This window comes from Acinonyx jubatus, chromosome X, assembly GCF_027475565.1.
Source record: "Acinonyx jubatus isolate Ajub_Pintada_27869175 chromosome X, VMU_Ajub_asm_v1.0, whole genome shotgun sequence".
Lineage (NCBI taxonomy): Eukaryota > Metazoa > Chordata > Mammalia > Carnivora > Felidae > Acinonyx > Acinonyx jubatus.
In genome coordinates, this window is record NC_069389.1 from 57197167 (window position 1) to 57210053 (window position 12887).

The 12887-nt window shown below is 44.8% G+C and overlaps 1 protein-coding gene across 2 annotated transcripts in view; it reads right to left on the bottom strand.

Annotated features, from left to right (window-relative positions):
• ERCC6L (ERCC excision repair 6 like, spindle assembly checkpoint helicase) overlaps positions 1 to 9588 on the bottom strand; it is a 34925-nt gene extending 25337 nt beyond the window's left edge. For both annotated transcript variants that reach the window (XR_008290136.1, XM_027053574.2), the window contains exon 1: positions 9457 to 9588. Coding sequence is in view for 1 of the 2 variants with exons in the window: in XM_027053574.2 (XP_026909375.1) it covers positions 9457 to 9524 (68 nt within the window). In the remaining variant the exon portion in view is untranslated. The remainder of the gene's footprint in view (positions 1 to 9456) is intronic.
• Positions 9589 to 12887: the final 3299 nt, after the last annotated feature.

Consider the following 12887-nt stretch of genomic DNA (forward strand, 5'->3'; position numbering starts at 1 on the left):
CTTTAGGTGTGCTGTTAGATTTTGTATTTGGGATTTTTCCTGTTTCTTGAGATAGGCCTGGATTGCAATGTATTTTCCTCTCAGGACTGCCTTCACTGCATCCCAAAGCATTTGGATTGTTGTCTTTTCCTTTTCATTTCTTTCCATATATTTTTTTAATTTCTTCTCTAATTGCCTGGTTGACCCATTCATTCTTTAGTAGGGTGTTCTTTAACCTCCATGCTTTTGGAGGTTTTCCAGACTTTTTCTTGTGGTTGATTTCAAGCTTCATCACATTGTGGTCTGAAAGTATGCATGGTATGATCTCAATTCTTGTATACTTATGAAGGGCTGTTTTGTGACCCAGTATGTGATGTATCTTGGAGAAGGTTCCATGTGCACTCAAGAAGAAAGTATATTCTGTTGCTTTGGGATGCAGAGTTCTAAATATATCTGTCAAGTCCATCCGATCCAGTGTATCATTCAGGGCCCTTGTTTCTTTATTGATCCTGTGTCTAGATGATCTATCCAATGTTGTAAGTGGAGTATTAAAGTCCCCTGCAATTACCACATTCTTATCAATAAGGTTGTGTATGTTTGTGATTGTTTTATATATTTGGGGGCTCCTGTATTCGGCGCATAGACATTTATAATTGTTAGCTCTTCCTGATGGATAGACCCTGTAATTATTATGTAATGCCCTTCTTCATCTCTTGTTACAGCCTTTAATTTAAAGTCTAGTTTGTCTGATATAAGTATGGCTACTCCAGCTTTCTTTTGACTTCCAGTAGCATGATAGATAGTTCTCCATCCCCTCACTTTCAATCTGAAGGTGTCCTCAGGTCTAAAATGAGTCTCTTGTAGACAGCAAATAGATGGGTCTTGTTTTTTTTTTTTTAATTTTTTTTTCAACGTTTATTTATTTTTGGGACAGAGAGACAGAACATGAACGGGGGAGGGGCAGAGAGAGAGGGAGACACAGAATCGGAAGCAGGCTCCAGGCTCTGAGCCATCAGCCCAGAGCCTGATGCGGGGCTCGAACTCACGGACCGCGAGATCGTGACCTGGCTGTAGTCGGATGCTTAACTGACTGCGCCACCCAGGCGCCCCGGGTCTTGTTTTTTAATCCATTCTGATACCCTATGTCTTTTGGTTGGAGCATTTAGTCCATTTACATTCAGTGTTTTTATTGAAAGATATGGGTTTAGACTCATTGTGATGTCTGTAGGTTTCCTGCTTGCAGTGATGTCTCTGGTACTTTGTCTCACAGGATCCCCCTTAGGATCTCTTGTAGGGCTGGTTTAGTGGTGATGAATTCCTTCAGTTTTTGTTTGTTTGGGAAGACCTTTATCTCTCCTTCTAAATGACAGACTTGCTGGATAAAGGATTCTCGGCTGCATTTTTTTTTCTGTTCATCACATTGAAGATTTCCTGCCATTCCTTTCTAGCCTGCCAAGTTTCAGTAGACAGAGCCATCACGAGTCTTATGGGTCTCCCTGTACATGTTAGAGCATGTTTATCCCTAGCTGCTTTCAGAATTTTCTCTTTATCCTTGTATTTTGCCAGTTTCACTATGATATGTCGTGCAGAAGATCAATTCAAGTTACGTCTGAAGGGAGTTCTCTGTGCCTCTTGGACTTCAGTGCCTTTTTCCTTCCCCAGTTCAGGGAAGTTCTCAGCTTCCCCTCTCTCTCTTCCTCCTCTGGAATCCCAATTATACATATATTATTTCATTTAATTATGTCACTTCTAAGTCTCCCCTCATACTCCTGGATTTTTTTATCTTTTTCTCAGCTTCTTTTTCCATAATTTTATCTTCTAATTCACCTATTCTCTCCTCTGCCTCTTCAATCCGAGCTGTGGTCGCCTCCATTTTATTTTGCAGCCCATTTATAGCATTTTTTAGCTCCTTCTGTTTCTTAGTCCCTTGATCTCTATAGTAATAGATTCTATACTGTCCTCTATACTTTTTTCAAGCCCGGCGATTAATTTTATGACTATTATTTTAAATTCATTTTGTTACATTGCTTAAATCGTTTTCGATCAGTTCGTTAGCTGTCGCTACTTCCTGGAGTTTCTTTTGAGGAAAATTCTTCCATTTCGTCATTTTGGATAGTCCCTGGAGTGGCGGGGAACTTCAGGACTCTTACCCTGTGCTGTCTGGAGTAACTTGCGTTGGTGGGCGGGGCCACAGTCACACCTGATGTCTGCCCCCAGCCCACTGCTGGGGCCACAGTCAGACTGGTGTGTACCTTATCTTCCCCTCTCCCAGGGTCAGGAATCACTGTGGAGTGGTGTGGCCTCTGTCTGGGCTACTTGCACACTGCCAGGCTTGTGGTACTGCTTCAATGGGATCTGGCGTATTAGCCGGGGTGGATCCTCAAGGTGCACAGGGGCGGGAGGGGCAGGCTCAGCTCACTTTGCCTTCGGTGGTCTGCTTTGGGAGGAGCCCTGAGGCACCGGGAGGGAGGCAGACCCTTCAAAGGGATGGATCCACAGAAACACAGCATTGGGTGTTTGCATGGTGCAAGCAAGTTCATGACGGGAACTGGTTCCTTTGGGATTTTGGCTGGGGGATGGGTGAGGGAGATGGCGCTTCCCAGTGCCTTTGTTCCCTGCCAAGCTGAGCTCTGTCCTCCAGAGCTCAACAACTGTCCTTCCCATTGTCCTTTAGCCCTCCTGCTCTCCAAGCAGAGCTGCTGACTTATAACATTCTAGATGTTAAGTCCCACTGGCTGTCAGAACACACTCCCTCTGGCCCCCCCGCTTTTGCAAGCCAGACTCTGGGCTCTGCCTTGCCGGGTGGGCTGGCTGCCCCTCCACTGCCCCGGCTCCCTCCCACCAGTCCGTGTAGTGCACACCGCCTCTCCACCCTTCCTACCCTCTTCTGTGGGCCTCTTGTCTATGCTTAGCTCCGGAGAGTCCGTTCTGCTAGTCTTCTGGCGGTTTTCTGGGTTATTTAGGCAGATGTGGGTGGAATCTAAGTGGTCAGCACTATGCGGTGAGCCCAACGTCCTCCTACGCTGCCATCTTCCCCTGAATCTAAGCCTTTAAATTTAAATTATAGGAGATAGGAGAACAAGCTAATAATACTACAAGGAAGCCATCAGACTAATCCAAATCATTGGCATAGAAATAAAAGTCAGGGGTGGGGAGGGATTGCTTTAGATTAAGAGACTTTTTTGAGAGAGAGAGAGAGAGAGAGAGGGAGAGAGGGAGGGGCAGAGAGAGAAGGAGAGAGGGAATCCCACGGAGCCCTATGTGGGGCTTGAACCCACAAACCCCGAGATCATAACCTGAGCCAAAATCAAGAGTTAGATGTTTAACTGAGCCACCCAGGTGCCCCTAGATTAAGAGACTTAAGAAATATAACCAAATGCAGTGTGTGGACCTTCTTTGGATCCTAATTCAAACAAAGCAATTATAAAAAGACTAAAGACCACTTGAAAAATGTGAATGTGGACTGGGTATTAGCGGATATCAAGGAATTAGCTTGTTTTGTTAGGTGATACATTATAATAGTTTTGAAAGTATGTGTTCTTTTTAAAAAGAGATGCAGCACTGAAGTATTTAAGGATGAAATTAGATGATGTCTGAGAATTTAAAGTACATTAGATGAAAAAAAGAAAAAAAGTAAGGATATGAGGAGGTATCAGCAGAATCTGAGAAGCAGCATCAGCAAGGTAAAAAGAAACCTCTTTGACCTCAGCCACAGCAATTTCTTACTCAACACATCTCCAAAGACAAGGGAATTAAAAGCAAAAATGAACTATTGGGACCTCATCAAGATAAAAAGCTTCTGCACTGCAAAGGAAACAATCAACAAAACTAAAAGGCAACCAATGGAACGCGAAAAGATATTTGCAAATGACATATCAGATAAAGGGCAGGTATCCAAAATCTATAAAGAATTCACCAAACTCCACACCCGAGAAACAAATAATCCAGTGAAGAAATGGGCAGAAGTCATGAATAGACACTTTTCCAAAGAAGACATCCAGATGGCCAACAGACACAAAAAACAATGCTCAATGTCACTCATCATCAGGGAAATACAAATCAAAGCCACAGCGACATACCACCTCACGTCAGTCAGAGTGGCTAAAATGAACAAATTAGGAGACTATAGATGCTGGAGAGGATGTGGAGAAACGGGAACCTCTTGCACTGTTGGTAGGAATACAAACTGGTGCAGCCTCTCTGGAAAACAGTGTAGAGGTTCCTCAAAAAATTAAAAATAGAACTACCCTATGATCCAGCAATAGCCTGCTAGGAATTTACCCAAGGGATACAGGAGTACTGATGCATAGGGGCACTTGTACCCCAATGTTTATAGCAGCACTTTCTTTTTTTTTTTAAATGAGATTAACAGATCCAGTTAAGAACTTTTTTTTATTTTTTAAATTTTTTTTAATGTTTATTTATTTATTTTTTTTTTTTGAGAGAGACAGAGACAGAATACAATTGGGTTAGGGGCAGAGAGAGAGGGAGACACAGATGCAGAAGCAGACTCCAGGCTCTGAGCTGTCACCACAGAGCCCAGTGCGGGGCTCGAACTCATGAGCTATGAGATCATGACCTGAGCTGAAGTCGGACACTCAACCAATTGAGCCACCCAGGCGCCCCTATAGCAGCACTTTCAACAATAGCCATATTATGGAAAGAGCCTAAATGTCCATCAACTGATGAATGGATAAAGAAGATGTGGTTTATATATACAATGGAATACTACTTGGCAATAAGAAGGAATGAAATCTGGCCATTTGCAGCAACATGGATGGAACTGGAGGGTATTAGGCTAAGTGAAGTAAGCCAGGCAGAGAAAGACAGATACCATGTGTTTTCACTCATATGTGGATCTTGAGAAACTTAACAGAAGACCATGGGGGAAGGGAAGGGGAAAAAAAAGTTACAAACAGAGAGGGAAGGAGGCAAACCATAAAAGACTCTTAAATATAGAGAACTGAAGGTTGATGGGGAGTGGGGGAGAGGGGAAATTGTGTGATGGGCACTGAGGAGGGGACTTGTTGGGATGAGCACTGGGTGTTGCATGGAAGACAATTTGACAATAAATTATATTAGAAAAAAAAATCAGGAGAGAGGAGCCTGGGTGGCTCAATTGGTTGGGCGTCTGACTATTGATTTCGGCTCAGGTCATGATATCATGGTTTCATGAATTCGAGCCCCACAGCTCGAGCCTCTGAGCTGTCAGCACAGAGCCTGCTTGAGATTGTCCCTCTTTCTCTGCCATCCCCCATTCACATTCTCTTGGTCTCTCTCAAAATAAATAAATAAACTTAAAAAAAAAGAAAAAGAAAATCAGGACAGTGAGGAGTCCTGGAAGCCAAATGAATGCAGAGTTTCATGGAGAAGTGATCAACACTGTCAAATACTGCTGGTAAGTCAAGGAAGATGAGGATTACAAAGTGACCTTTAGATTTATGAAATCATTAGTGACCTTGACAAAAGCAGTTTGAGTGACAGGAGAAAGCGGGTGACACAGAGAATAGAGAAAGAGAGCAGCAGACAGGTGATAGCAAGACAGTATGGACAACACAGACACATACAAACTGGTGACACAGGGAGAGCAAGTGACATAGACAGTGAGTGAGAGACAAAAGGTAGGCAACATGAGAGAAACGGTGAGTGACAGAGGTAAGCAGAGGGTGGCTGACTCTACCAGTCATCATTTGTTGCCTCTCAGTTCCAAATTCACCCCTCAATACCTGTTCTGTGATAATGGACAGAATTCCTTTAAGCATCTCTCCTTTACAGCGAACATGATGTTACTCTTTCTCAGTAGAGGGCGCCTGAGGGACACTTCAGGAGGAAGGGGCTCTTCTGAGGTTGCCGGCTGCTGCAGTACACGGGGACAACAGAATAGCCCACAACCACAAACCGAGAACATGCCGTCCCTCAATGACCTTGAAGCCTCCACCTGGCATGGCAATAACCTTCTTGCATCCCCTCACATAGAAACCAGCTCGCCCAACAGCTCGCCTGTGCCCTCTTCTGTGTGCACATGATAAGAGTTGCTGATAGACTGCTTGCCACCTGCACTCCAGAAGTTTGCCTCCTGTTGGCCCAGGGGATGCAGACCAGCCAGAGCATTTCTCCGCTACACAGTGGGCTGAACTACACCTTCTCCAATGAAGCCAGAACCTCAGCCTTGGGGAGAGGATCCCCTTCCAAGTCTGTCCTTCCTTGGATACTCCCCCTTAGCCCAAGGACACCATATGGAGTTTCCGTGTCTTTTTTTTTTTAATGTTTATTTATTTTTGAGAGAGAGACAGAGCATGAGCAGGGGAGAAGAAAGAGAGGGAGACACAGAATCCAAAGCATGCTCCAGGCTCTGGGCTTTCAGCACAGAGCCTGACGCAGGGTGTGAACCCACGAACCACGAGATCATGACCTGAGCTCAAGTCAGATGCTTAACCGACTGAGCCACCCAGGCACCCCTTTCGTATTTCTTATAGTCACTCGTTTATCATTTTAATAATTCTTTATATTGAAATTCTTGTTTTAATATACTATATGGTTTCTACCTCCTGACTGGACCCAAGATACAGTGACAGAGAGGAAAAAGAGGGTAGGTGACAGAATGAAAGAATGGTGACAGAGAAGGAAAGTGAATGACAAAGTGGGTAACAGAGAATGAGTAACAGAGGCAGAGAGTGCAGGACAGAGGTTATGGGTGACAGAGAAAGGGGGGAAGGGGCGACAGTGGGGAGGATGACAGACACAGAAAGAGGGTGGAACGGAAGAGTAAGTGGATGAGACAGAATGGATGACAGTGTGAGCAGGAAGAGGACAGTGTCGAGAGGATGGGTGACAGAAGGAGAGAGAATGGGGGCAACAGAGAGAAGGATGTGGTGGGTGACAGAGAATGGGAGAAGGAGCAAGAAAATATGAGTGCCAGAGAGGGAGAGTGAGTGACAAAGGTGGGTGACAGAGGAAGAGATAATGGGGAACAGGAAGAGACAGGACAGAAAGGGGGAGAGGAGGACGGTGGGCAAGAGAAGAGCTGGGGGGTAAGCATGACAGGTACCGAAAGCGTGCGACAGAGTTACTTCATCTGACAGAAGATGTGTGTGAAAAAAGAAAACATGGGTGCAGAGAGTGTATGACAGCAAGTTTCAAAGTTTTCTTTCAGCTGTTAGGCAGGAGGGGCAGAGAGATGAAGAAGGTGGGACAGCAAGAGGAGAGAGAGGAGAGAGGGAGGAAGAAAGGCAGATATGTGTGAGCAGAGTGTGCCAAGGAGGACTAGCAGCACTGAAGAAGGCAGAGAAGGTGATGCTTTGTGCAAGGGGGCTTTGGTGTAGGTTGGATTTGGAAGAGGACGGGAGAGACAGAGAAAGATTAGGAGAAATAAAAAAGATTGTGAGTTGAGGGGTCATGAGAGGCAGGGGACTGTGAGGGCAGAAGATGCTGACTGTGAAAGAAGGGCTGAGCGTTGAAGGGAGCAGGGGAGTTTGGGAATGTTCAGGAAAGAGCACCTGAGAGCAAGGAAGAGACAGGTGCCTGTGTAAGAGGCAGTGTTGGGGAAATCCAGGCATTTTTGCTTGCTCAGGGAAAGGAGGGGAAGGGGTTAAATAGCTTAAGCCTTCCTATCCCCATTTTTCAGATGAAAACATTGAGGCTCAGAACAGTCAAATGACTTACTTAAGGTTTCCCAGCTAGCAGACGGCAGAGCCATATTTTAAACCCCAAACGGCCCAACTCCAAAGCTAGTACTCTACCACACCACACTGCTCCCTGTTTTCCCAAATCTTCCTTAAAGACGTCATGTAACTTAGCCTAAAGATGTGATTTTACTCCTCAGTAAGACCTTTTAGCTTTTAACAGCCTTAAAACACTTTTTTTTGAAAGGAAGACAGAACTACTACACTGGCCCAATTTATTTGTTTGTAAAACATCAAAATTTAAAACTTCTGTGCATCAAAGGACACTACCAACAGAGTGAAAAGGCAACCTACAGAATGCGAGAAAAGATCTGCAAATCATATTTGATAAGGAGTTAATACCCAAAATACGTGAAGATAAAACAACCCACCTGACTAAAAAATGGGCAAAGGAGTTGAATGGACATTCCTCCAAAGAAGATATACAAATGGCCAATAAGCCTATGAAAAGATGCTCAACATCACTAATCATTAGAGAAATGCAAATCAAAATCCCAACCACTTCATTATCATTAGGATGGCTAGTAACAACCATCACAACAAAACCAGAAAATAACAAGTGGTGGTGAGAATATGGAGACAATGTAACCCTTGTACACCGCTGGAGGGAAGGTAAAATGATGCAGCTGCAGTAAAAGACCGTATGGCAGTTCCTCAAAAAATTAATAATAGAATTACCCTGTGATCCAGCAATCCCACCTCTGGCTAGATAGCCAAAAGAATTGAAAGCAGGATCTCAAAGAGAGATTTGCACACCCATGTTCAAAGCCAGCTCTGTTCACAATAGTCAAGAGATGAAAGCAACCCAAGTGTCCATCAACAGATACATGGATAAACAAAATGTGGTATGTGCACATGATGGAATATTATCCCCTCCTAAAAAGGAAGGAAATCCTGTAACGACACAATACTGATGAACTTTGATGAAAGTATGCTCCGTGAAATAAACCCATCACATAAAGACAAATACTGTATGATGCCACTTGTATGAGGCTCCTAGAGTTAAATGCACCAGGGCAGATAGTAGAATGATGGCTGCCAGGGGCTGGGGGAGATGGGAGGAAGGAGTTCTTTAATAGGAAATTTTGGCTTTGCAAGCTGAAGAGTTCTGGAGGTGGAAGGTGGTGCTGCTTTAACAACAGTATTAATGTTATTAATGTTATTAACACCACTGAACTGTATACTTAAGAATGGTTAAGTTACATTGTTTCTATTTTATCACAGCTTTTTTTAAAAAGTTTAAATCTCATCCTCACATCACCATGTCCCCCACCCTTAGCCATAAGATGAACGCTTACTCATTGAACACAAACATCTCCTTCTGTGAGGCCGGCCCTTGTAGTTGACCAATCTCATCCTCTATGCCCATACTATGTCTTGCACATTATACCTCTTTCAGCACTCATCAAACATTATAGCGATTATTGGTTTACCTACCCCTTTCCACTACCAAAATATAAGCAGTATTGAGGGGGCAAGGTTAGTGTTTCACTCCTCTCTGTATCCCCTAGGCCTGGTGTTTGGTAGACTGGCAAGACTCAAGAAAGGCTTGATCAGTGGAAGTTCTGACTTTTAAGGAGTTCGCACTGGAGAGCTATCTGACCAAAGAAGGGGGCATCGGGAGGTTCCCCAGGTTTTAGAAATCTGAGCAGATTCCCACGCCCTACTCCGAGAACGCAAGGGCGCGTCTCACAAGGGCCTCAGCATTCTGGCCCCCCGGGAGGGTCCGAGGGCTTCCCACCCCCACTGCCGGCCAGAGCCTGCGAGCTAGACCCCCCCAGCGGCCCAGACATACCTCAGGTAACGGGCAGCCTGTTCCGGGCTTAAGGCCGCGGCTTCCGCAGACCCTCTGGACGCCTCCATGACCCCCAACTCGGGCTCCAGGTATCTCAGCGGGCGATCAAATTTCGCTCGCTCCCGCCCGGCGCATGCGTGGTGCGCCGGAAGGCGGGGCAAGGCCAACAGTCGGCCTCGCGGCTGGCCAATCGGCAGCGCCCCCTTCCGCGCCACCGCCGGAGCCCGCCCGCGCGCCAGCGCCTATACGCGCTGGAGCTAAGAGGCGGTCCCAGGCCCAACGGAGAGGGAGAGCGTTGTGTCCTCTCCTCTCTCCCATTTTCGGTTCGGTGCAAGCAGTGCTTCAGCACTTTCGTGCGTGTGCGTGTGCTAGCTATCCTCGTGAGTGAAGTAAAATGCCTGATATGATCTCGGTCACTTTAGTGGCCGCTAGAGACCTTCTCCATAGCCTGTTCCCCCCAAATATCCTTCATTCCATGCTCGCCATTGCCTGGCATTGAGCATGCTTTGAAATCAAACACTCTGGGAGACATGGTCCCCGTGACTTAGACTTACATTGAGGAAGAGTCTTCAAAAGCCAAGCCAAAGCTCTCATTTAAGAAATAAGTAGTGCTTAAAAAAAAAAAAAGTAGTGCTGTAACGTATGGTTACCATTTCTTTAGAAGCTCCAACTAGGATGCCATCATTTTCAAAGGCAGAGCTCAGAGCTTGGGGCAGGAAACCAGTGAGTTTAAGTCAGTTGCTTGGATGATCCTCAGTTAGAGGTTGTGGACCAACAAAAATTGTCCTTGTTCATACAGCGATGAAAACATGGACATTGTGATTCTTCAAGGCACTGATTAACATTCAGTGTTTGAAAACTCACCTATTGACCCAGTCACGCCCACCATAAGTCCAGAGGATTTTAGGCTTTTTGTAAATACCATAGATCATTAGTTCAAAAGGGGATCTTCTAAAAAGAAACTATGGGATATTTTCCTAGTTCACATGACTTTAGGTCATATTTTCATATGGCTTTAAGCCTTCTGTTAAGAGGGCTTTTAGTATACTACTACTATCCCCGTTTTCAGATACGAAAACTGAGGCTGGGAACATGAAGTGACTTTGCCTAAGGTTCCAGAGCTGGGAAATAGCAGAGCCAGAATTTAATACCAGGTCTATATGGAAAATCCATGCTCCTTCACTGTGTCCACTGCCTATTGCCGGAAAGGAGAGTAGTGGGAAATGAGGTAGATGAGGTAGTTGGAAGCCAGTTTTTGAAAGAGCTTGCTTACTCTGTTGAAGTGTTTGAATCACTTCTCTCCCTAGAGGCAAGTTTGCATTGGGGTGGGTCGAGTGCGCAGGCATTCTGGGTACCCAAAGTAGGCGTGTGATGAGAAAGGCTGGTTGGGGAGAATTTCATAGAAAGGAGAAAAGAGATGGGAGCACAAAAATCTTCATCGCCAGTCTAGGGCAGGCCATCTCCGGTTGTGCTTTGGCTCAGCATCTACCATCATCTCTTACATATCTTTGGAACAGTTGAGAACTCAAAATGAAGCAAAGCAAACCCCTGATTACTATCTCAGGCAGCTGCCTTTCTGTGGGCTGTGGAGAAAAGCTAGAAGGAACTCCCTCAGGACCCAGACTCTGGCCTCCCTGCTTCCTAGCTTTCAATGATCCCCAAAGGCTCTGAATATTGGGAAGAAAGGACCAGGATTCCTGCTTGCTTGCCCTTAGGTTATTGGATTTTTTTCAGTACCATTCTCACACAGCCATAGGACTGTGGCTTCTTTTTTGTTGAAGTTTATTTATTTATTTTGAAAGAGAGATAGAGAGGGCAAAGACAGAGGGAGAGAGAGAGAGAATCCCAAGCAGGTTCCGCACCATCAGCACAGAGCCCAAAGTGGGGCTGGGACTCACAAACTGTGACATCATGACCTGAGCTGAAATTAAGAGTCTCACACTTAAGCGACTGAGCCACTCAGGCGCCCCAGGACTCCCCCTTATTTAAAACCCACTAAATCCTCTAGCTCTCTTTCCCTCCCCCTCAGTCCCACAGTCACTACCTTCAGGCCCTTCTCAGTGCCTTCCAGAGTCCCAGCTCTCACCGAGGGGTGCAAGTGACCCAGGAAACTCATCACCCTGGACTCCTAGTCCTCCTTTCTAAAGGGTAACACAGGCTCATAGACCAGAAATAAGAGAGGGGTTGGGGAGGATTTAGGGTGGATAAGTAGAGAAAATGGAAATGAATCAAAATAACAGTTATTACTATATCCCATTTATGTATCAGAGGCTGTTCACGGTACTTTATATTAATTCTCTTGACTGTTCCTCATTTCATGTCTACCCCCAGAGTGAGGGCTCCCATTCCCCCAGCGTCCCCCAGGGGAATGGAGTTTCAAAAGCCTTCCCTAATTATTGTTAATTTTTAAAGTGTGCTAATGGTATTGTTATATTTTTTAAAGTCCTTATCTGCTAGAGATGCATAATGGAGTGTTTTCAGATAAAATTATATGACATCTGGGGTTTGTATTAAAATACTCCAGAAGGCAGAAAGATGAGGAGGGGGAAAGATGAACATAGACTGGCAAAATATTGATTATTGTTGAAACTTGTTACAGAGGTTCATTATCGTTCTTCTCTCTGCTCTGCCTGTTCGAAATTTTCCATAATAAAAATTAAAAAAAAAAAAAAACCTTTGCTATCTAATCTGCAAATAACACTGAGTCACCAGTACTCAAAGACCGGAAATAAGATAATGAGTCCTTGTGGGGGAGCTCAGAATGGGTAAATGGAGAGATGGATGAGGCAGGCTAAGAACAATAGCTATTGCTAATATAGTACTTGAGTGCCAAGCCTTGTTCCACACAGTTTACATATATTAAGTCTTTTCATCCTCACAACAACCTTGTTAGGTAGAGTATGCTATTATTATCCACCCTTTATAGATAAGGAATCGGAGGCACAGAAAGAATAACTTCTACCAGCTTACACAGCTTGTGAGTGGTAAAGCTGGGCTCCAAACCCAGGCATTCTGGCTTTTGACTTTTTGCTCTTAGACATTATGCTAGTTAGATATAGAAAGCAGATGATAGGTGAAGATAAGTGTTCATTCATCCATTTACTTCTTCATGTATTTAATTGATACGTGTTGAGCCTTTACAAGATGGCCAGGCAAACATCTGGGTGCTGGGATACAGTGGTGAGCAAAACAGACCGGTTCTTGCTATCAAAGAGTTTGAAGTTTGGGGATTTGGGGGAAGACTTGAAATAATAAACATGCAAGCATGTGGAAAATCACAAACCATGATGAGGGCACAGAAAGAGAGTTCCAGGGAATCTGAGAGCATATGATGGGGTACCTGACCCAGTCTGAAGGGACTGGAGAGGTTTTTCTGAGGAAGTAACATCTGAGCTGAGAGCTGAAAGGTAAGGAGAAATTAAAAGGGAAGG